Source organism: Salmo salar, chromosome ssa25, assembly GCF_905237065.1.
Source record: "Salmo salar chromosome ssa25, Ssal_v3.1, whole genome shotgun sequence".
NCBI classification, from domain to species: Eukaryota; Metazoa; Chordata; class Actinopteri; order Salmoniformes; family Salmonidae; genus Salmo; species Salmo salar.
In genome coordinates, this window is record NC_059466.1 from 28,548,253 (window position 1) to 28,573,297 (window position 25,045).

Consider the following 25,045-nt stretch of genomic DNA (forward strand, 5'->3'; position numbering starts at 1 on the left):
TGTCATAATTCTTTGTTTAATGGCCACAATACCCAGGCCTCCCATAGAGCTGGAATCCCTTGCATGTTATAAAGGATATTCGTAGATAATTCTCTCTTCAATGTGTTGAATTAGATCAAGATTTATGTCCTAAACAATGATAGACTGGTTTGCAGAACTTCTGTCCTATAGGCTAAATCCATGTTATCCTACATCTGTATGCTACTACAAAGCCCGGGTAAAAGTCCTTGGTTTGGTTTTGCCCTTTAGACCGGACTTCTCTCACATGTTCTTGGGAACAGCTTACCTGACTGGATCGTCAAACGACACACCTTAACGTCGCCTAATTCACATCATTATGTTTCAACTGACTAAAGTGAAGTGTTGACTTACTGAAATGTTTATTTTCTTTAACGAGAGCAAATGTAAACCTGGAAAGCAGTGCTGTAAGTCAGACTCAGACCAACATGGACAGACAGCGGAGCCAACAGAGCAGGTCCCTAGCCGTTCTCCCTACTGTATAACCGTGACTAATGCTGTATTGTCACATCAGTGTTGTCAGTATAGAGCAGTGTCTGCTGTAGTGCCGAGGCTACTGGCGCTGTTATGCTAACTAGCTGTAGTCATGCTGATTTAAATCTGTGAGGAGGGAGGGTATGACAAAAGGAAGCCTGAACCCATGGAGCCAAAGGCCCTGAGGCAAACATCCAGCCTGACCCTCCTACTTCCACCCCTGTCCCAGCCTAACCCCTCTACTCTTACCCCTGTCCCAGTCTAACCCCTCTACTCTTACCCCTGTCCCAGCCTAACCCCTCTACTCTTACCCCTGTCCCAGCCTAACCCCTCTACTCTTACCCCTGTCCCAGCCTAACCCCTCTACTCCTACCCCTGTCCCAGTCTAACCCCTCTACTCTTACCCCTGTCCCAGCCTAACCCCTCTACTCTTACCCCTGTCCCAGTCTAACCCCTCTACTCTTACCCCTGTCCCAGCCTAACCCCTCTACTCTTACTCCTGTCCCAGCCTAACCCCTCTACTCTTACCCCTGTCCCAGCCTAACCCCTCTACTCCTACCCCTGTCCCAGTCTAACCCCTCTACTCTTACCCCTGTCCCAGCCTAACCCCTCTACTCCTACCCCTGTCCCAGCCTAACCCCTCTACTCTTTCCCTGTCCCAGCCTAACCCCTCTACTCCTACCCCTGTCCCAGTCTAACCCCTCTACTCTTACCCCTGTCCCAGCCTAACCCCTCTACTCTTACCCCTGTCCCAGCCTAACCCCTCTACTCTTACCCCTGTCCCAGTCTAACCCCTCTACTCTTACCCCTATCCCAGCCTAACCCCTCTACTCCTACCCCTGTCCCAGCCTAACCCCTCTACTCTTATCCCTGTCCCAGCCTAACCCCTCTACTCTTACCCCTGTCCCAGCCTAACCCCTCTACTCTAACCCCTGTCCCAGCCTAACCCCTCTACTCTTACCCCTGTCCCAGCCTAACCCCTCTACTCCTACCCCTGTCCCAGCCTAACCCCTCTACTTCTACCCCTGTCCCAGCCTAACCCCTCTACTCTTACCCCTGTCCCAGCCTAACCCCTCTACTCCTACCCCTGTCCCAGCCTAACCCCTCTACTCCTACCCCTGTCCCAGCCTAACCCCTCTACTCCTACCCCTGTCCCAGCCTAACCCCTCTACTCTTACCCCTGTCCCAGCCTAACCCCTCTACTTCTACCCCTGTCCCAGCCTAACCCCTCTACTCCTACCCCTGTCCCAGTCTAACCCCTCTACTCTTACCCCTGTCCCAGCCTAACCCCTCTACTCTTACCCCTGTCCCAGTCTAACCCCTCTACTCTTACCCCTGTCCCAACCTAACCCCTCTACTCTTACCCCTGTCCCAGCCTAACCCCTCTACTCTTACCCCTGTCCCAACCTAACCCCTCTACTTCTACCCATGTCCCAGCCTAACCCCTCTACTCTTACCCCTGTCCCAGTCTAACCCCTCTACTCTTACCCCTGTCCCAGCCTAACCCCTCTACTCCTACCCCTGTCCCAGTCTAACCCCTCTACTCTTACCCCTGTCCCAGCCTAACCCCTCTACTCTTATCCCTGTCCCAGCCTAACCCCTCTACTCTTACCCCTGTCCCAGCCTAACCCCTCTACTCTTACCCCTGTCCCAGCCTAACCCCTCTACTCTTACCCCTGTCCCAGCCTAACCCCTCTACTTCTACCCCTGTCCCAGCCTAACCCCTCTACTCTTACCCCTGTCCCAGCCTAACCCCTCTACTCCTACCCCTGTCCCAGCCTAACCCCTCTACTCTTATCCCTGTCCCAGCCTAACCCCTCTACTCTTACCCCTGTCCCAGCCTAACCCCTCTACTTCTACCCCTGTCCCAGCCTAACCCCTCTACTTCTCCCCCTGGCCCAGCCTAACCCCTCTACTCTTATCCCTGTCCCAGCCTAACCCCTCTACTCCTACCCCTGTCCCAGCCTAACCCCTCTACTTCTACCCCTGTCCCAGCCTAACCCCTCTACTCTAAACCCTGTCCCAGCCTAACCCCTCTACTCTTACCCCTGTCCCAGCCTAACCCCTCTACTCCTACCCCTGTCCCAGCTTAACCCCTCTACTCCTACCCCTGTCCCAGCCTAACCCCTCTACTCTTACCCTGTCCCAGCCTAACCCCTCTACTCCTACCCCTGTCCCAGCCTAACCCCTCTACTCCTACCCCTGTCCCAGCCTAACCCCTCTACTCTTACCCCTGTCCCAGCCTAACCCCTCTACTCTTACCCCTGTCCCAGCCTAAGCCCTCTACTCCTACCCCTGTCCCAGCCTAACCCCTACACTCTAACCCCTGTCCCAGCCTAACCCCTCTACTCTTACCCCTGTCCCAGCCTAACCCCTCTACTTCTACCCCTGTCCCAGCCTAACCCCTCTACTCTAACCCCTGTCCCAGCCTAACCCCTCTACTCTTACCCCTGTCCCAGCCTAACCCCTCTACTCCTACCCCTGTCCCAGCCTAACCCCTCTACTCCTACCCCTGTCCCAGCCTAACCCCTCTACTCTTACCCTGTCCCAGCCTAACCCCTCTACTCCTACCCCTGTCCCAGCCTAACCCCTCTACTCCTACCCCTGTCCCAGCCTAACCCCTCTACTCTTACCCCTGTCCCAGCCTAACCCCTCTACTCTTACCCCTGTCCCAGCCTAACCCCTCTACTCCTACCCCTGTCCCAGCCTAACCCCTCTACTCTAACCCCTGTCCCAGCCTAACCCCTCTACTCTTACCCCTGTCCCAGCCTAACCCCTCTACTCCTACCCCTGTCCCAGCCTAACCCCTCTACTTCTACCCCTGTCCCAGCCTAACCCCTCTACTCTTACCCTGTCCCAGCCTAACCCCTCTACTCCTACCCCTGTCCCAGCCTAACCCCTCTACTTCTACCCCTGTCCCAGCCTAACCCCTCTACTCTTACCCCAGGCCCACCCAGGCTACTGCCCTAGCCCTAGCCCCAGGCTAACCTTAACCACCTGCCCCAGGCCACTGAGACCACTGACCCAGCCTTACACCCTTCTGGAACCAGGCCCCTTACCCCTGACTTACATCTTTACAGCCAGGCACCCTCCCAGCCCTGACCCCGCTGACCCTTCCCTTCCCCAGCCTAACTGAGCAGGCGGACTTCCAGCCCTGACCCCATGGAGCCAGTCAGAACCAGGCTAATCTTACAGCCTCCTGCTGGCCCAGTTGACCAGCCTCCTGACCCCCCCAACCCAGCCCAGGCTATTAGCCAGGGCCAGCCAGGCATGCTGATACTCAGACATGTCTGATGTACAGGATAATGCTGCCTACACATTCAGAAATATCTACACAAATACATATTATATACCGTAGTCCATAATATATATACTTAAACAGCCTCAGCCAAATAACCACAGTCCTACGGAATCCTCGATCATGGCTCATGTTATCCACCCTTTGACCAATGACGAGGTTTATTACCTCCATTAGTTTAGCTCATGACTCTGAGAGAATCCACATTGATTTAAGGGAAATCATTTAACAGGGCTGTGCTTCTGACCATGCCCAATATTACACTCTACTCTGCTTCTGACCAGCCCCAAGGCTATATTACAACATTATATAGACCTACCCTAAAACCTACGGCTTCGAACCATGCCCAATATGAGCTATCACAAATGACTGCTTCAGACAATGTCCAGAAACCCCTCAGAGGGAAACGAGAATATACTTTCTGCTTTCTGTGCCACTGCGGTGCTGTTCTGTCGACATCATGCCATTACAGCATGCAGGCCAGACAGTCAGACACTATGAATTCCAGCTGCATTATGATGGCAACCTCATATTATAATGGGGACTGTGTTGGACTGAATGGGACTGGGTCACTGCTTTGCTGTTATGTAACTGTGTGGGACTGAGGGACTGCCTAAATGGGTTTGGGCCTAATGCTTTCTACAGCCTGGCTGGATGGGTTTCACTAGAACAGGAGAGCAGCTACAGAACTACTGATACCTATAACAGAGATATCTCAGACAGAGAGAAAGAGGAAGAAAAAGAGAGAGAGATTTAGAGATGTGACACACCCACGGACACACCCACGGACACACCCACGTGGCCAAGGCCCTGAGAACAACAGCTGAGGAGCCCTTGGATATTTCCACACCTCCAGGTTTCCCCCTTTAGCTCTGGAGGTGTGAGGGCGTGGGACCACCCCTGCCACAACACACACCTGTCTGAACTCTCCCAGCATCATCAGACCCCCCAGTTGCATCACAACATAACACAGGCACAGTCTCCAACTTGCCACAGCACATGCTCCACAGCTCTAGTCAGGGTAGGCAAAAGGTTAAATATAGACTAATGGGCAAACTTATCAGGTGGTCTCACTTTTCATTCCAGATACAATTCTCTGAAAGAGGAAGTCACCCACTCAGACCCCCTCCTCAGCAACCTGGTCTCAGAGCATTTCATATTATTCTGTCTGTAAATCCAAGACACTCCATTTAGTATGATATATTACAGTTTGTATAGTATGTATTAATTTGTGGATGTCCATCATCCATTTCTTATAATGTGTTATGAATTACAACTTGTATGATACGTAACGAATTTGCAAAACATACAATATGTTATGAATTTGCAAAATGCATGATATGTTATGAATTTCAATTTGTTGTGGCTAACTTTAGTTAGGTTGCTTAAAAGTAGTAAGTAGGTGAAATGTTGCTAATTAGCTAAAGTTGTCCATGATGAGATTCGAACAATCAACCTTTGGGTTGCTAGACATTCGTGTTATACACCCAACCAACCACCCTCATTTTGTCTTTGCCTTAAGTAACCTTTTGTGTTACGTAACCATTCCAAACATAACCTATCATACTAATTTGCATGACCCTGATTTAAATGTACTATGTTACGTGTAGTTTATGAGACCAGGCTATCCGGAGAGAAGTTACCTCGTCCCCTGGCTATTGCGCACAGCGCGTGGGATCGAGATTATTTGTTACAATCCTTTCTTTCTTATCCCTTCCCTTCCTTTCAACTGCACAAGACGTGCTGTGTGGGAATACCAAATATAGATATATTCGTTTTTTCTTGGATTGTATAGGCTACTGGTTTTCAACTCTGTTATTTTCAATGGATAAAGTTGTAGTCTATTGAAACGTCAGTAACATTTTGAATGCCAATATTATACAACATAAATGATAAGGCTTTCTATCATTTCTACCGTTGCCAAATCGTCATTTGGATAAAAATGAGCACTTGATGGAAATTGGACTATAAGGAAATGAAGAATCTTGATATCTTCGATTTGAAGGATTGACAGGTAAATTGAAAGTTATAGCTCCCAAATGAAATGCTCATCCTACTATTCATATTATGACCGGGGAAACTTCTGTGAAATTCCCGCTAGATGATAAAATGTATTTAAAATGTACGTAATGCAATGTAAAGTTGTATCATATTTATGCGTTTACGCACCGAGGAAAATGTATGCTTTTCTTCAATTTCATCACTCTCTGTGGCAGCTGGTTTTGCAGTCAGTCACAGAATAGTCAGTATCAGAATCGGGTCAAGAGTGTTAATAGTCAGATGATGATGGTTAAATGCTTGGTTGTGGATTATTAGAGGAAAGCCACTCGCGCATAAAACAATAGGAAACAAACAATTGGAAACAGTTGGCGCTTCTGCTCGCAGATGGTGTAAATTATTAGTTGTTGAATTTAGATAGCTCGTTCTTCTCCTTTGTGAACGTTACTGTTTACATTTATTCACATATATTTAAATGTCAGAGCAATGTCAAAGATAGCTGGTCAAGACGTTAGAATAACCAGACTCAGACTGTAATTTGCACGGGAACGTCAGCACATGCCTTTAGAGTGTTTGTCAGTGCCGTGTGTCAGTGCCATCATCTCTCAGTAGAACACTGGCCAACTGAACACAGTTACTGACCCAGAGTGTTTAGGAATGCAGAAACTGTAGCTGCATTAGGACACACTTAATTAGGATTGTCCGGAATTAGATACTCTACAGATGGTCATACTATCAACCAGTGGTGTAAAGTACTTAATTAAAAATATTTTTTCTTCACTGCATTACCAAAGAAAATCATGTATTTTTTACTCCATACAATTTCCCTGACACCCTAAAATACTCGTTACATTTTTACACAACAATGGTCCTATTCACACACTTATCAAGGGAACGTCCCTGGCCATCCCTACTGCTTCTGATTGGGCAGACTCACTAAAAAAAAATTATTCGTTTGTAAATGATGTCTGAGTGTTGGAGTGTGACCCTGGCTATCCGTCAATAAAAAAACAAGAAAATGATGAGGGCTAGTTTTCTTAATATAAGGAATTTGAAATGGTTTATTATTTTACTTTTGATACTTACATACATTTTAGCTATTCCATTTACTTTTGATACTTAAGTATATTTAAAACCAAATACTTTTAGACTTTTACTCAAGTTTACTGGGTGGCATTCACACTTTACTTGAGTCATTTTCTATTAATAAGGTCTCTTTACTTTTACTCGAGTAGGACAATTGAGCACTTTTCCCACCACTGCTATTAACAAACTATATGTTGATAAGTAAATGCTTGCTAAGGTTAGGTTTAAAATAAGGTTTAGGGTAAGGGTTAAATTTAGAGTTAGGATAAGAGTTAGGGTTAGTAGATAGTTAGTTGAAATGCTACTGATAGTCTGTAGAGCATCTACAGATGGACTATCCAAATAAAGTGTTACCCTGCATTATAGTTGTTACTGCAGAGACTGTGTGTGTGTGACACATTGACATATATATTTCTATATTGTCAGTGAGCGGCCCTCCTATATAAGATGGTTCCCAGTGTGTGTGGTGTGTCCCTGGCTGTGGCGTTGCTGACCCTGGTGTCCCCTGGTTGTGCCTGCCCTCTGCCCTGCTCTTGCTACCAGCCCACTGAACTACACTGCACCTTCAGATCTCTGGTCAACATACCACAGCCCCTACCGCAGCACACACTACACATCAACCTGGGGTAAGGACTGTGTACAAATACATACACACTCTCTCTCTCTCTACACACACTACACATCAACCTGGGGTAAGGACTGTGTACAAATACATACACACTCTCTCTCTCTCTACACACACTACACACACTACACATCAACCTGGGGTAAGGACTGTGTACAAATACATACACACTCTCTCTCTCTCTACACACACTACACATCAACCTGGGGTAAGGACTGGGTACAAATACATACACACTCTCTCTCTCTCTACACACACTACACATCAACCTGGGGTAAGGACTGTGTACAAATACATACACTCTCTCTCTCTCTCTACACACACTACACATCAACCTGGGGTAAGGACTGTGTACAAACACACACACACACACACACACACACACACACACACACACACACACACACACACACACACACACACACACACACACACACACACACACACACACACACACACACACACACACACACACACACACTCTCTCTCTCTCTCTCTCCCTCTCTGCACACACACAATCTCTCTCTCTACACACACTCTTTCTCTCTCTCTCTCTCTCTCTCTCTCTCTCTCTCTCTCTCTCTCTCTCTCTCTCTCTCTATATTAACATTGCCAAAGCAAGTGAAGTAGATAATTAACAAAAGTGAAATAAACAATAACAATTAACAGTAAACATTGCACTGACAGAAGTTCCAAAAGAATAAAGACATGTCAAATGTACATATTATGTCTATATAAAGTGTTGTAACGATGTGCAAATAGTTAAGATACAAAAGGGAAAATAAATAAACATAAATATGGGTTGTATTTACAATGGTGTTTGTTCTTCACTGGTTGCCCCTTTCTTGTGGAAACAGGTCACAAATCTTGCTTCTGTGATGGCACACTGTGGTATTTCACCCAGTAGATATGGGAGTTGATCAAAATTGGGCTTGTTTTCAAATTCTTTGTGGATCTGTGTAATCTGAGGGAAATATGTGTCTCTAATGTGGTCATGCATTTGGCAGGAGGTTAGGAAGTGCAGCTCAGTTTCCACCTCATTTTCTGGGCAGTGTGCACATAGCCTGTCTTCTCTTGAGAGCCAGGTCTGCCTACGGCTCGCTCCACTCGGGAGCCCCGAGCAAGGCTATGCTCACTGAGTTGGGTACATAGTCAAACATTTTCCTTAAGTTTGGGTCACTCACAGTGGTCAGGTATTCTGCCACTGTGTACTCTCTGTTTAGGGACAAATATCATTCTAGTTCAGCTCAGTTTTTTGGTTAATTACTTCCAATGTGTCAAGTAATTATCTTTTTGTTTTCCGATGATTTGGTTGGGTCTAATTGTGTTGCTGTTCTGGGGCTCTGTGGGTTCTGTTTGTGTTTGTGAAGAGAGCCCCAGGACCAGCTTGCTTAGGGGACTCTTCTCCAGTTTCATCTCTCTGTAGGTGATGGCTTTGTTATGGAAAGTTTGGGAATCGCTTCCTTTTAGGTGGTTGTAGAATTTAAGGTCTCTTTTCTGGATTTTGATAATTAGTGGGTATCAGCCTAATTCTGCTCTGCATGCATTATTTAGTGTTTTACGTTGTACACAGAGGATATTTTTTCAATTTGGTGTTTGTCCCATTTTGTGAATTCTTGGTTGGTGAGCGGACCCCAGACCTCACAACCATAAAGGGCAATGGGTTCTATAACTGATTCAAGTATTTTTATCCAGATCCTAATTGGTATGTCGAATTTTATGTTCCTTTTGATGGCATAGAAGGCCCTTCTTGCCTTGTCTCTCAGCTTGTTCACAGCTTTGTGGAAGTTACCTGTGGCGCTGATGTTTAGGCCGAGGTATGTATAGTTTTTTTGTGTGCCCTAGGTGAATGTGTCTAGATGGAATTTCTATTTGTGGTCCTGGCAACTGGACCTTTTTTGGAACACCATTATTTTTGTCTTACTGAGATTTACTGTCAGGGCCCAGGTCTGACAGAATCTGTGCAGAAGATCTAGGTGCTGCTGTAGGCCATCCTTGGTTAGTGACAGAAGCACCAGATCATCAGCAAACAGTAGACATTTGACTTCAGATTCTAGTAGGGTAAGGCCGGGTGCTGCAGACTGTTCTAGTGCCCTTGCCAATTTGTTGATATACAGCTCTGGAAAAAATTAAGAGACCACTGCAAAATAATCAGTTTCTCTGGTTTTACTATTTATAGGTTTGTGTTTGGGTAAAATAAATTGTTTTGTTTTATTCTATAAACTCCTGACAACATTTCTCCCAAATTCCAATTAAAAATATTGTCATTTAGAACATTTATTTGCAGAAAATGACAACTGGTTAAAATAAGAAAAAAGATGCAGTGTTGTTAGACCTCGAATAATGCAAAGAAAATAAGTTCATATTCATTTTCAAGCAACACAATACTAATGTTTTAACTTAGGAAGAGTTCAGAAATCAATATTTGGTGGAATAACCCTGATTTTCAATCACAGCTTTCAGTTTATAGAATATAGAATAAAGCAAAAATGTTCATTTTACCCAAACACATACCTATAAATAGTAAAACCAGAGAAACTGATTATTTTGCAGTGGTCTCTTAATTTTTTTCCAGAGCTGTATATGTTAAAGAGGGTTGGCCTTAAGCTGCATCCCTGTCTCGCCCCACGCCCCTGTGGAAAGAAATGTGTGTTTTTTGCCAATTTTAACCGCACACTTGTTGTTTGTGTACATGGATTTTATGTTTTTCCCCCAACACCACTTTCCATCAATTTGTATAGCAGACCCTCATGCTAAAAGGTCAAAGGCATTTTTTAAATCAACAAAGCATGAGAAGACTTTGGCTTTGTTTTGGTTTGTTTCTTTGTCAATTAGGGTGTGCAGGGTGAACACGTGGTCTGTCGTATGGTAATTTGGTAAAAAGCCAATTTGACATTTGCTCAGTACATTGGAAATGTACGAGTCTGCTGTTAATGATAATGCAGAGGATTTTCCCAAGGTTGCTGTTGACGCATATCCCACGGTAATTATTGGGGTCAAATTTGTCTCCACTTTTGTGGATTGGGGTGATCAGCACTTGGTTCCAAATATTGGAGAGGATGCCAGAGCTAAGGATGATGTTAAAGAGTTTAAGTATAGCCAATTGGAATTTGTTGTCTGTATATTTTATCATTTCATTGAGGATACCATCAACACCACAGGCCTTTTTGGGTTGGAGGGTTTGTACTTCTCTCTCTCTCTCTAGCTCTTTCTCTCTCGCTCTCACTTTCACTTTCACTCTCACTCTCACACACACATTTTAAAGGCATTCCATTGGTTGATGCTGTTTCTCTCTGGTCTCTAAAAGGTTCAACAGTATCAGCAGGATCCCAGACAGCTCATTGGCTGGTCTGAGGAGGCTGGCGCTGCTGATGCTTCATGGGAATGACATCCATGAGATTCCTGACGGAGCTTTCCAAGATCTGTCCTCTCTTCAGGTACTGAGAGGAGAGGGGTCAAATTAGCTAATAATTGGAAGCAAATGTCAATTGTTCTATTGCGCTTAGACACTGTTATTGTATTGTGTATTTGTGTTCATTTGACTCACATTGATGTGTATGTATTGTTGTTTATAGCTGGAGGAGTTTATACCATGTATTTTCAATTATCCTTCATTCAATGATCCATCCATCCATCCCTCTCCCCCCCAGGTCCTGAAGCTGAGCTATAACAAGCTGAGGGAGATCTCAGCAAAGAGCTTCTCAGGCCTGTCCTCTCTACAGCGCCTCCACCTGGATCACAACTGGCTGCAGTCCCTCCACCCCCAGGCCCTGCTCCGCCTCCCCAACCTCAGACTGATCCGGCTGCAGGGGAACCGGCTCCACCAGCTGCATCCCCAGGCCTTCTGCACTCTGTCCCTACTGCAGACATTCTGCTACTCCACCCTCAGGTGGGTTTTCTACAGTCTTAATTTATTCATTTATTCACTCTTAGTCATAGGTCACACCTAAAAAGTAGTGCACTACTTAGGGAATAGGGTGTCATTTGTGATTGGACTATCCCCCTCCTCTCCCCAGGCATCTGGACGTGTCCAACAACAGTCTGACTAACCTGCCCAGAGACATACTGAGGACCGCCCCTCTTCTGGAGTCCCTAGCTCTGCAGGCCAACCCCTGGACCTGCGACTGCAGCATGGCTTGGCTGCAGGCCTGGAGCATCTCTCACCTAGGTGACAATCACACAACACTAACCCCTAGTCCTTACACTAGTCTCAAAATCACTGGAACTGGGATGCTTATTTGGGTGAGGAAATACTGATTCTTCTCTTCTCTCTCAGGGTTGTTGAAATGTCCGGGGCCACAGTGCCTGGTCTGTGCCTCACCCAATCACCTGAAGGGACGTGGTCTTTTGCAGCAGAAAGACTTATCCTGCACCTCGCCTGTAATTGCCACCAATTCCAGAGCCTCATCTCAGGAGGATGGCGAAATTCAGTCAATAGAAACTTTTAGGGAGGCTTTAGGTCACGCCTTCTTGGGGATGTCCGACCAACAGGGGAATGCCGTTGATCTGAAGTGTAACATCACACACTCCTCACAGACTCCTGACATTACCCCACCACAACTTTCCTCCTCCTTCACCCCCCTCTCCCTCTCTCTTTCCCTTTCCCTGGTCTGTGGGGTGGATGGGCACAGCTATGAGAGGCTGTGGAGGCTGATGGCCTACTACAGTGAGACACCTGCCAGGCTTCAGAGAGAAATCATGTTGAGTAAAGCCCCAACACTTGCCTACAGGTATGAAATTACAGAAACACAGACAACACATTCCTCTGTTATTATCCTACAATTTTGTTTTAACCCCAACACATTAATTTCATGTCCTTCAGGTACAGACAGAGAGCAGAGAGAGAGGGCTACTACCATACAGGGGTCAGAGCCAGTGTCCAAGCCCAGCCTGCCTGGTTACTGCAGCCCCATGTCAGTCTCCAGTTCAACAGAGCTCAGTCCAGCACCCACAGGGTTAAACTGACCCTGTCCACCCTGGTGTCTGCCCCCCCAGACCCCCCATCCCCACACCCCTGGGTCCTCATCCAGACCAACCACACCCACACAGCTTTTACAGCAGCCACAGACAGCCAGGTCCACCTGCCCTGTCCTGTCCTTAGCTCTGCTGCAGACCTAAGCTCTGGAGACCCCAGGCTCCAATGGGTGTTTCCAGATGGTTCAACAGTCTCCTTCCCCTACCACAGCTCAGATGGTAGGGTACGGGTGTCTGGCCAAGGGCTGATCCTGCAGAGAGTGGATCACTCTGATGCTGGACTGTACTACTGCGTGGCGCGGGCGGGGGGAAATGTTGATGTTCTCCCCCTCCGTCTGGTGGTAGTAGAATCATCCAACCCTCCCCCAGGGGAGGAGCTAGGCCCTGCTGTGACTGGATTGGTTGGAGACCCTGTCAGTCTACCGTGTGAGGCCTCTGGTTCACCGAGGGTTGAGGTGAACTGGGTTCTTCCTGACGGGGGAGTGGTAGGGAGTAGGAACAAGGGGAGAAGAACGGGGGAGGCAGGGGTGACTGTTTTAGCCAATGGTACCCTGTCTCTCCCCTTCCCTGGGCAGAGAGACGCAGGACTATACCGTTGTGTAGCGGTGAACCAGCACGGTGCTGACTCTCACTCCACCAGACTGATTCTAACCCCACGTCCTTCTGACACCTCATCACGCATGAGATATCCCATGAGGCCACAGTCTTTGGTGGGGTTGTCCAACAGGGTACCAGCCCCTCTAGGGGTCAAGGAGGTTGAAGAGGGGGTGTCAGGAAATGACAAGGGGGGGGAGGAGAACATACTGTCCACCAGGGCAGGTAACACCAGGAGGAGAGGTCTTAGACCTAAACCTCCCCTGACACGGCGCCCCCCCATCAGATCCCACATGGTGAGGGTGGAGGGAGGCGGACCCCCTCAGAGGGGCAGGAGGCCCCTGAGGAGAGGCTTCCCTGTGGAGCAGAAGAGGAACAGGCTGGAGGGCCGCCGGAGGTTTAACCTGGCCAAACACAAGATTGACCCTCAGAAATGGGCCGAGCTGCTGGCTAAGATACGTGAAAGGACTGCCCCTAAAATCACAGACTCCCTATATATATCAACCCCAACTAGAACACGTACTACCACCTCAGCCCCCCCAACTAGAGCAAAGACAACCACCTCAACCCCAACTGAAGCAAAGGAAACCACCTCAACCCCAACTGAAGCAAAGACATCCACCTCAACCCCAACTGAAGCAAAGACAACCACCTCAACCCCAACTGAAGCAAAGACAACCACCTCAACCCCAACTGAAGCAAAGACAACCACCTCAACCCCAACTGAAGCAAAGACAACCACCTCAACCCCAACTGAAGCAAAGACAACCACCTCAACCCCAACTGAAGCAAAGACAACCACCTCAACCCCAACTGAAGCAAAGACAACCACCTCAACCCCAACTGAAGCAAAGACAACCACCTCAACCCCAACTGAAGCAAAGACAACCAGAATAAAGCCAGGCAGCACACAACCAAAGACCACACAACCAAACATCACACTACCAAACACCACACTACCAAAGAGCACACCAGAGGTTACAGTGGGAAGAAAATCCCCTCAACGTACTGTATTGGAGTCAGAGGCTGATACCACAGAGGGTTTTTCCATAGATGTCCCCAGTCTACAGGAAGAGGGGTTGAACACTGTCCACACATCACTGATCCCAGACTTGCTAACAAAGGATAGAGTGGCCCCAGAGACAACAAACACTGCAGATCAGACCAATAACTTCCCCCAGACCCCTCAGTCAAACACAGACACAGATACAGGGACAGGAACAGAGACAGAGAGTTCTCCTAAAAGCACAAAGCCAACCTCCAGCATCAATGACATTAGCAAAGAGGTGGTCCTTAATCCTGTAAGGACCACAGGTGAGAGGGGAAGGTATGGAACAACAAACTCTGGACAGGTAACATTCTCCAACTCTGTCCCGTCGCAATCCAGAATCCCCTGGAATTCCAGGAGAAGGCCCGCCCAGAGGAGACGCATCAACAGACCCAGAGGACGACCCACCGCCCCACAGAATGCCCCAGGTCCAACCTCCCCTCGCCAGAATACCCCAGGTCCAACCTCCCCTCGCCAGAATACCCCAGGTCCAACCTCCCCTCACCAGAATACCCCAGGTCCAACCTCCCCTCGCCAGAATACCCCAGGTCCAACCTCCTCTCGCCAGAATACCCCAGGTCCAACCTCCTCTCGCCAGAATACCCCAGGTCCAACCTCCCCTCACCAGAATACCCCAGGTCCAACTTCCCTTCTCCACAATACACCCAGAGCAGCACTTGCAGACCCCAGGGAACTGCCAGCAGCTGCTACAACCACTACTATAACTACTGCTCCATCCTCTACTAGGATCACTGCTCCATCAAGCACATCCGTCTCCCCCCCTGCCTTCTTTCCTGCCTCTCCCCCCCAGACACACACAGACAGGGTGACTCACTCAGCAAACACTGCTTCTTGGCTCCCTGACAGGTCCCAAACGACTAGCACACACACACAGATTTGCACACACACTCACACACACATTGGCAAACATACACCCACAGTCACAACAACTAGTACACACACAGACCAACATACACCCACAGTTACACACAGTGATACAGACAAACAGAGTTATGCTGAAACAGAGGTTCAGGTCTGGGCCACTCCAAAAGAGCAGGTTCCATCTGTCTTCAACCAACACAACCCAGAGGATATCAAAACAGCTCCCCCTCAGTCTGGAACCACACCAGGCAGAACAACACCTACTGGCACTGAGAAAGAACCCAGTGAGATAGAACCCCTCTACCCAGCTGCTGATGAAGATCCCAATGAGGAAGAACCACCAGCCACTGATGAAGAACCCAGTGAAATAGAACCACCAGCAACTGATGAGGAACACAGTGAGGTAGAACCACCAGCCACTGATGAAGAACACAGAGCGGTAGAACCACCAGCCACTGATGAAGAACACAGAGAGGTAGAACCACTAGCCACTGATGAAGAACACAGAGAGAGAGAACCACCAGCCACTGGTGAAGAACACAGAGAGAGAGAACCACCAGCCACTGATGAAGAACACAGAGAGAGAGAACCACCAGCCACTGATGAAGAACACAGAGAGAGAGAACCACCAGCCACTGATGAAGAACACAGAGAGATGGAACCACCAGCCACTGATGAAGAACACAGAGAGAGAGAACCACCAGCCACTGATGAAGAACACAGAGAGAGAGAACCACCAGCCACTGATGAAGAACACAGAGAGAGAGAACCACCAGCCACTGATGAAGAACACAGAGAGAGAGAACCACCAGCCACTGATGAAGAACACAGAGAGATGGAACCACCAGCCACTGATGAAGAACACAGAGAGATGGAACCACCAGCCACTGATGAAGAACACAGAGAGAGAGAACCACCAGCCACTGATGAAGAACACAGAGAGACGGAACCACCAGCCACTGATGAAGAACACAGAGAGATGGAACCACCAGCCACTGATGAAGAACACAGAGAGAGAGAACCACCAGCCACTGATGAAGAACACAGAGAGAGAGAACCACCAGCCACTGATGAAGAACACAGAGAGATGGAACCACCAGCCACTGATGAAGAACACAGAGAGATGGAAACACCAGCCACTGATGAAGAACACAGAGAGATGGAACCAGTCTATCTAGCACCTGATAAACCAGAGGAGAGACAGCCAGAGTCAGAAATAAACAGCTCTCTTTCATCTACAACACAACTACTGTCCCCAAACACAACTGATACAGTAGCTGCCACTGTTTCAGCCATCACCTCCTCTACAGTCATCACCTCCATTAGAAGAACTAACACTATAACTATTCCTACAACTACTACCACTATTCCTACAACTACTACCACTATTCCTACAACTACTACCACTATTCCTACAACTACTACCACTATTCCTACAACTACTACCACTATTCCTACAACTACTACCACTATTCCTACAACTACTACCACTATTCCTACAACTACTACCACTATTCCTACAACTACTACCACTATTCCCACAACTACTACCACTATTCCTACAACTACTACCACTATTCCTACAACTACTACCACTATTCCTACAACTACTACCACTATTCCTACAACTACTACCACTATTCCCACAACTACTACCACAACTACTACCACTATTCCTACAACTACTACCACTATTCCTACAACTACTACCACTATTCCCACAACTACTACCACTATTCCCACAACTACTACCACTATTCCCACAACTACTACCACTATTCCTACAACTACTACCACTATTCCTACAACTACTACTACCACTCCTACTACTACAACAGTCTGGAGGAATCCTGGGCTAAACTCCATCCCAGACTCACATGGCAGTCGCTACCACCCCCCACCTTACCCCAACTACCCACAACACCTTATCACTAGGCCTGACCCAGTCAGAACTCCACCCCCAATAAAACACGCACCCTCTCTCCCACACCATGTCAACCCCAAACTTCTTCTCCCAGACATTTTAGAGACCCCTTCCTCTGTAGTCCCCACCACAAGAGCTCCGTCCAGCCCCCCCAACACCTCCCCACCCACCACAGACCCTCAGGCCGAGGTCAACACTTGCTCTACTCCTCGTTCCCCTCCCCTCTCTCCACACCGTAGTGTGACTGCCCAACGCCTCCCTCAGAGCCCTGTCCTGCGTGTCAGGCCCCTTATCACTCCCCCCCACGTGCGCTCCATGTCTGTCCCAGCTGAGAGTGACGCCCTCCTGCCATGCGAGGCCATTGGACAGCCTCCTCCGACAATCACCTGGATCAAGGTCTCCACAGGTACGCCACATACTCTACTCTCAATTCTACACACAATACATGCTACTGTCACTCACATACATATAATACGTACTTTGTCATACATACACCTTACTCAATGCACTCACTACTGTCACACAATACGCCACTCAATATGTACAGTTGAAGTTGGAGGTTTACATACACCTTAGCCAAATACATCTAAACTCAGTTTTTCACAATTCCTGACAGTTAATCCTAGTAAAAATTCCCTGTATTAGGTCAGTTAGGATCACCACTTTATTTTAAGAATGTGAAATGTCAGAATAATAGTAGAGAGAATGATTTATTTCAGCTTTTATTTCTTTCATCATATTCCCAGTGGGTCAGAAGCTTACAAACACTCAATTAGTATTTGGTAGCATTGCCTTTTAAATTGTTTCAGTTGGGTCAAACGTTTTGGGTAGCCTTCCACAAGCTTCCCACAATAAGTTGGGTGAATTTTGGCCCATTCCTCCTGACAGAGCTGAGTCGGGATTGTAGGCCTCTTTGCTCGCACACGCTTTTTCAGTTCTGCCCACAAATTTCTATAGGGTTGAGGTCAGGGCTTTGTGATGGCCACTCCAATACCTTGACTTTGTTGTCCTTAAGCCATTTTGCCACAACTTTGGAAGTATGCTTGGGGTCATTGTCCATTTGAAGACCCATTTGCGACCACATAATTTTCCTCCCTCATGATGCCATCTATTTTGTGAAGCGCACCAGTCCCTCCTGTAGCAAAGCACCCCAACAACATTATGCTGCCACCACCGTGCTTCATGGTTGGGATGGTATTCTTCGGCTTGCAAGCCTCCCCTTTTTTCCTCCAAACATAATAATGGTCATTATGGCCAAACAGTTCTATTTTTGTTTCATCAGACCCGAGGACATTTCTCCAAAAAGTACGATCTTTGTCCCCATGTGCAGTTGCAAACCGTAGTCTGGCTTTTTTATGGCGGTTTTGGAGCAGTGGCTTCTTCCTTGCTGAGTGGCCTTTCAGGTTATGTCGATATAGGACTCGTTTTACTGTGGATATAGATACTTTTGTATCAGTTTCCTCCAGCATCTTCACAAGGTCCTTTGCTGTTGTTCTGGGATTGATTTGCACTTTTCGCACCAAAGTACGTTCATCTCTAGGAGACAGAACATGCCGCTCCTTCCTGAGCGGTATGATGGCTGTGTGGTCCCATGGTGTTTATTCTTGCGTACTATTGTTTGTACAGATGAACGTGGTACTTTCAGGCGTTTGGAAATTGCTCCCAAGGATGATCCAGACTTGTGGATGTCTACAATTCTTTTTCTAAGGTCTTGGCTGATTTCTTTTGATTTTCTCATGATGTCAAGCAAAGAGGCACTGTTTGAAGGTAGGCCTTGAAATACATCCACAGGTACACCTCCAATTGACTCAAATGATGTCAATTAGCCTATCAGAAGCTTCTAAAGCCATGAAATCATTTTCTGGAATTTTCCAAGCTGTTTAAAGGCACAGTCAACTTAGTGTATATTAACTTCTGACCCACTGGAATTGTGATACAGTGAATTCTAAGTGACATAATCTGTCTGTAAACAATGGTTGGAAAAATGACTTGTGTCATGCACTAAGTAGATGTCCTAACCGACTTGCCAAAACTATAGTTTGTTAACAAGATATTTGTGAAGTGGTTGAAAAACGAGCTTTAATGACTCCAACCTAAGTGTATGTAAACTTCCAACTTCAACTGTATTTCTGTCTGGCCCAGGAGCTGTGATATCACTGGACACCAAGGCAGAGCGTTTCCAGGTCCTACCCAATGGAACCTTTCTCATCCGGAGTGTGCAGGTCCAGGACCGGGGGACATATATCTGCAGCGCACAGAACTCTGTGGGTCTTGACCGCGCGATGGTGACTCTGGAGGTCTGGTCCCGCCCACCACGCATTCAGCTACCCACTCACAGAGAGGCCACGGTGCACCAGGGGGGCGAGGTGAGGTGGGAGTGTCAGGCTCAGGGGGTGCCTGCCCCTCTGCTGTCCTGGGTGCTACCTGACCGCTCCATCCTGACCCCCGACCTTAACTCCAACCCTGCCCATGGCCCTCACCCCCGGGTGTCTATATTCCCTAATGGTACTCTGCGTATTGTGGCTGTCGGCCCAGCAGACAGAGGTCTGTATCGCTGTGTAGCCTCCAACCCAGCAGGGGCAAGCAGTCTGTCAGTCCGACTCCATGTCTCCTTCCTGCCTCCAGCCATCCAGCAGCTGAGAGAGGAGAGGGTAACCCAGCCCGCTGGCATGCCTGTCTACGCCCACTGCTCTGCCCGGGGGGCCCCCGCTCCCTCCATCCGCTGGAGGACCCCAGATGGTACGCTGCTGCTCCCCTCTCAATTCCTCAACGGGAACCTGTTTGTCCTCCCCAACGCCACCTTGCTGATACGCAAGCTTTCCACTAAGGACTCTGGGAGCTACGAGTGTCTGGCGACTAATGCAGTGGGCGGGGATAAGAGGACAGTGAGGGTTTTGGTGACTGGAGATGAAGGAGGAGGTGTTGTCTCCACAGATAAAACTACATCCTCCTCTTCCATTAACAGTAACTCTGACCTGAACCCCTCTTCAGCCATCCTTAACCCTCCTCTCCGGCCCTCCTCGCCCCTCAGTAAGGCTAAGATCCTCTCCACCTCTCCATCCAATTCTATAGTTGCATATGGTGAAACTCTGCTCCTTCAATGTTCAGCAACCGGCAACCCAGAGCCTAGAGTGGTCTGGAGGGTACCTGGCAAGAAACTAGTGGATGCCCACTACAGGTGTGTGCTTGTCCATATTGATTACTGATCTGTTTAATCTAGTCTGTCTCTGTTGTGTTGATTGATTGTCTGTGTCTTGTGCTGATGTATCAAACCTTATCCTCTCTGTGTTGTATTTCCAGTTTTGACAAGAGGATGAAGGTACACTATAATGGAACGCTGTATATCCAGTCCGTGACGGAGAAAGACGGGGGGGACTATTTATGTGTCGCACGAAATAAAATGGCTGATGACTACCGCCTCCTCCGTGTCACCGTGGTCACAAAGCCCGCTAAACCCGCTAAGATTGAGCCAAAGCAGCCGTCCAATCAGAAGGTGGTATCGTATGGAGCAGCTTTACAGGTAGACTGTCTGGCGACCGGGCAGCCCGACCCCGCAGTGAGTTGGAGCCTACCGGACGGAACCTCAGTGAACAGCGTACTGTTGCAAGGGGAGGTGAAAGGGGGACGGAGGAGGCGGCTGGTGGTGTTTGACAACGGGACTCTGTTCCTCCCCTCAGTGAGGATGGGGGAGGAGGGGGAGTACGTCTGCCACGCTGAGAACCAGATGGGGAGAGACTCCATGAGGGTGATGATCAAAGTCCTTACCTCACCCCCTTCCTTCCCCAGAACGAGATATCAGGTCATCAAGGTGCAACAAGGGGGCGTGGTGGCTCTGAACTGTGGGGCCAAAGGAGAGCCCATCCCTACAATCACATGGTTCTCTCCAATCAATCGTGTCATCCCCGTGGGGGGGTCCGGTCCAGTTGTAGTGCGTCCAGATGGCTCCTTGGTGATCCAGGGGGCTAGAGTGGCTGACGGAGGAAACTACACCTGCCGAGCCAGCAACGTGGCTGGGGAGAGGAGCAGGGTGATGGGGGTGGAGGTGAGCATGACCCCACCCAGCTTCACTCTCAATGGGGCTAGGGGTGGACTCGATGGGACAGACAGACATACAGCTGTTGGTAGCGGTAGTGGACTAAGTGCTGTGATCACCATCAGTCAGTCTGCAGGGAGGGTTCAGTCGGGCAGTACTGGTAATGGTGTCAGTAGTGGTAATGGTGTCATTAATAATGAAGTTAGTCATAATGGGGTCAGTAATGTAGGGGACCAGAAGGTCTCAGCACTAAGAGGCCAGACAGTTCTTTTGCCCTGTCCATCCCAGGGCTTCCCTCCACCCCGCTTGGCCTGGTTGCTGCCTAGTAACGGGGTTCTCCCGGCGCCTTACTACGGCAGCAGACTCACTGTGCACCGCAACGGAACCCTGGAGCTGAGGGGGGTGAGGGCAAGCGATGCTGGCCTGCTGGTGTGTGTTGCTCGCGGTGAGAGGGGCGAGGCTCAGATAATGGTACATCTGGAGGTTTTAGACACACAGGACCCACCTCGCTCCAGAGGCCCAGTGACCACAGGGAAACCTCGCCCAGTAGGCCCAGTCAGCACAGAGACATCTCGTCCAGTAGGCCTAGTCAGCACAGAGAAACATCATCCAGTAGGCCCAGTCAGCATAGAGAAACCTCGCCCAGTAGGCCCAGTCAGCACAGAGAAACCTCACCCAGTAGGCCCAGTCAGCACAGAGAAACCTCACCCAGTGGGCCCAGTTAGCGCAGAGAAACCTCGCTCAGGATTCGCAGTTACAGAGGAGACACCTCACCCCAGAGGCCCAGTCACTACTGAGAAACCTCACTTAGGAGGCCAAGTCAGCACAGAGACACCTCACCCAGTAGGCGGGGATAAGAGGACAGTACCAGGAGTCCCATTCCGAGGGAACACACCTCGCCCAAGAGGCCCAGTGGCAGAGGCAGCGAGGAGTGGCATCCTGGAGAGGAAGCCTGTGGTCATCAGCAGATCAGCTTCTCTGGTCAGCATCATAAGTGGAGAGAATCTGCGGCTACCCTGTCCTCAGAGAGACAGCCCCAGTCAGAGTTCCAGCCAGACCCAGTCTCTAACCTGGACGTTGCCCAGCGGGGTGATCGTTTCTCGGGGCCAGACGGCAGGGATGGGTCAGTACTCAATCCTGGATGACGGGACTCTGACGGTGCAGCAGGCGTCTGTGTTCGACAGGGGGACCTACTCCTGCCGAACCACCAATCAGGACACGTTGTCTATCCTGACAGTTCCAGTGATTGTTATCGCCTACCCCCCTCGCATCACCAACGGCCCCCCTCCCCTCACCTACACCCGGCCCGGAGTTGCTGTGCAGCTCACCTGCAACGTCATAGCAACCCCCCGAGCGACCATCACCTGGGAGATGCCGGACCAATCCCAGCTAAGGGTCACAGGTCAGGCCCGTCTCTATGGCAACCGGTACCTGAGCCCCCAGGGTTCCCTAGTGATCCAGAACCCGACCAGCAGAGACACTGGGTTCTACCGCTGTACTGCACGGAACGTCATTGGAACCGACACCAAGGCCACTTATCTACATGTGATCTAACAGAACACACACACAGTGAGACCTGGTCCTCCTTATCCTCGTGTCTGGAGGAGGCACACACACACACACACACACACACACACAAATACACACACACATACTTTTTGCCCTAAGAAACTGCAAAGTTGAGTGCAGAAAATACTGTTCAACCAAAGACTGATAAAAGATAGTAAATAGAGAGTATAAAACCAAATGCATTTTACAGCAAGAGTGTGTTATGCATCTTTCTTTTTTTAAATTGTACCTTTATTTAACTAGGCAAGCCAGTTAAGAACAAATTCTTATTTACAATGACGGTCAAACCCAGATGATGTTGGGCCAATTGTGCGCCGCCCTATGGGACTCCTAATCACGTCCGGTTATGATTCAGCCAGAGTGTGTTATGCATCTTACGGCCATAATGTGTTACACATCTTATAGCCATAATGTGTTACACATCTTACAGCCATAATGTGTTATACATCTCACAGCCATAATGTGTTACACATCTTACAGCCATAATGTGTTATACATCTCACAGCCATAATGTGTTATACATCTCACAGCCATAATGTGTTACACATCTTACAGCCATAATGTGTTACACATCTTACAGCCATAATGTGTTATACATCTTACAGCCATAATGTGTTACACATCTTACAGCCATAATGTGTTATGCATCTTATAGCCATAATGTGTTACACATCTTACAGCCATAATGTGTTATACATCTCACAGCCATAATGTGTTACACATCTTACAGCCATAGTGTGTTATGCATCTTACAGCCATAATGTGTTACACATCTTACAGCCATAATGTGTTACACATCTTACAGCCATAATGTGTTACACATCTTACAGCCATAATGTGTTACACATCTTACAGCCATAATGTGTTATGCATCTTATAGCCATAATGTGTTACACATCTTACAGCCATAATGTGTTATGCATCTTACAGACATAATGTGATATAGATCACACAGCCATAATGTGTGAGTTATAAAAGCAATGAGCAGCTCTGAGAAGCAACTGCATTATTCAACAACAAGAAATAGTGTCAACATCACAGACTATATCAGGGAGTAAAAACATCAGCAACATCAGCATCAGCAACATGTAACATATTCAGCTCTGTATTACAACCTTTCTGAACTTTTACCTCCATAATATCTAAAGTGGCCTTTTGAGTCCTGTGTATAGTTGTGTATTTATGAGCAGAACAAACATTTGATAGTGGTCACAGAACTCCTCCAATGATAGTTCTGTGGAGCCACAGGAGGCTGCAGAGCTCTGTGTCTGCAGCGCTCTGTGTCTGCAGCTCTCTGTGTCTGCAGCTCTGTGTCTGCAGAGCTCTGTGTCTGCAGCGCTCTGTGTCTGCAGCGCTCTGTGTCTGCAGCGCTCTGTGTCTGCAGCTCTGTGTCTGCAGCGCTCTGTGTCTGCAGCGCTCTGTGTCTGCAGCTCTGTGTCTGCAGCGCTCTGTGTCTGCAGCGCTCTGTGTCTGCAGCGCTCTGTGTCTGCAGCGCTCCAACCCTGCAGACTTAACCACTCTTCCAGCCATTAGGCTGTAGGCTACATACATCCCAGATCTGTCAAATAAAAACAACAGTTACCAAGTCTTTCAAGATGGTATTTTTGTATACAGTAGCATAGATGTGTGTGTGGCTCCAGTGTCAGATCACGCATGTGTAATATCCATATAAAAGCTGATATCATCATGTTTTAATTTTGTTTAAATTATTTGTCTTGTTAAGACTGTAATATAAAGTTGTTATTTTGTGCCTATTGTCATAAAGAGAGAGATTTCTCTCGAATCTCTCACTAACCTTCTGTCAATTATGCTTTTTTTCCCCCAACTGTTACATTTTATAAATAAAAGATAAAAGGAATTCAGCCTGCTGATCAAGGCATAGTCTGTTGGATGTGTGTATGTGTCCTGGGAGGGACAGAAACAGTGGGTTTGTTTGGGAACCTGAGGCTTTGTATCCCATGAGTCTCAGCAGAGAAACCAGGAAATGGCTCTTAATAATCCTTAAGTGTCTATTGCGTCAATCTAAGTAACATAATAAAAGAATCCCCATCAAAATCTATCAGTTTAAGCTACAGCATGGGCTGTACCTCAATCCACCACATCCGCCTATGTCGGAATTACGCATCTGTGGTGGAAGGTGGCCGAGCTACAGCAGTGTTTGTCAGACCATGAGACATCCCGAAAGTCGTTCTTCTCATGAAAACGTCTGAAGCGTCTGAATGGTTTGGCCTACAAACTATTATAATCACTCTATGGAAAGATGAGACTTACACAAGACTTTCACAAGTGTCACGGGACTCATCTGAAGGTAACCCATACAAATGAATGGAAGTATGGAGGTAGTTTTGAGGCCAAAAAAGGGGTTAAATATGTGTACTGTACAGTATATCTCCTTGATATAAAACAGACACTTCAAAACCTTTATTTTTGCCATTAATGTGTTATTCAATGCGTTTCTATGGGTTATAGTAATAAAGGCCAAATTCAATATTTTAAATATTTGTTTAATACCTAAAAGGGTT

The 25,045-nt window shown here is 47.9% G+C and overlaps 1 protein-coding gene across 1 annotated transcript; it reads left to right on the plus strand.

Annotated features, from left to right (window-relative positions):
* The first annotated feature begins 5,474 nt into the window (after positions 1–5,474).
* Positions 5,475–24,385, plus strand: LOC106586506 (matrix-remodeling-associated protein 5). Its single transcript, XM_045707430.1, has 10 exons — positions 5,475–5,804; positions 7,301–7,500; positions 10,807–10,936; positions 11,150–11,388; positions 11,516–11,667; positions 11,776–12,229; positions 12,322–16,450; positions 16,664–17,327; positions 19,064–20,099; positions 20,222–24,385. The coding sequence occupies exons 2-10, from the start codon at positions 7,322–7,324 to the stop codon at positions 22,506–22,508; spliced, it is 9,270 nt and encodes a 3,089-aa protein (XP_045563386.1). The 5' UTR covers positions 5,475–5,804; positions 7,301–7,321; the 3' UTR covers positions 22,509–24,385.
* The last annotated feature ends 660 nt before the right edge of the window (positions 24,386–25,045 follow it).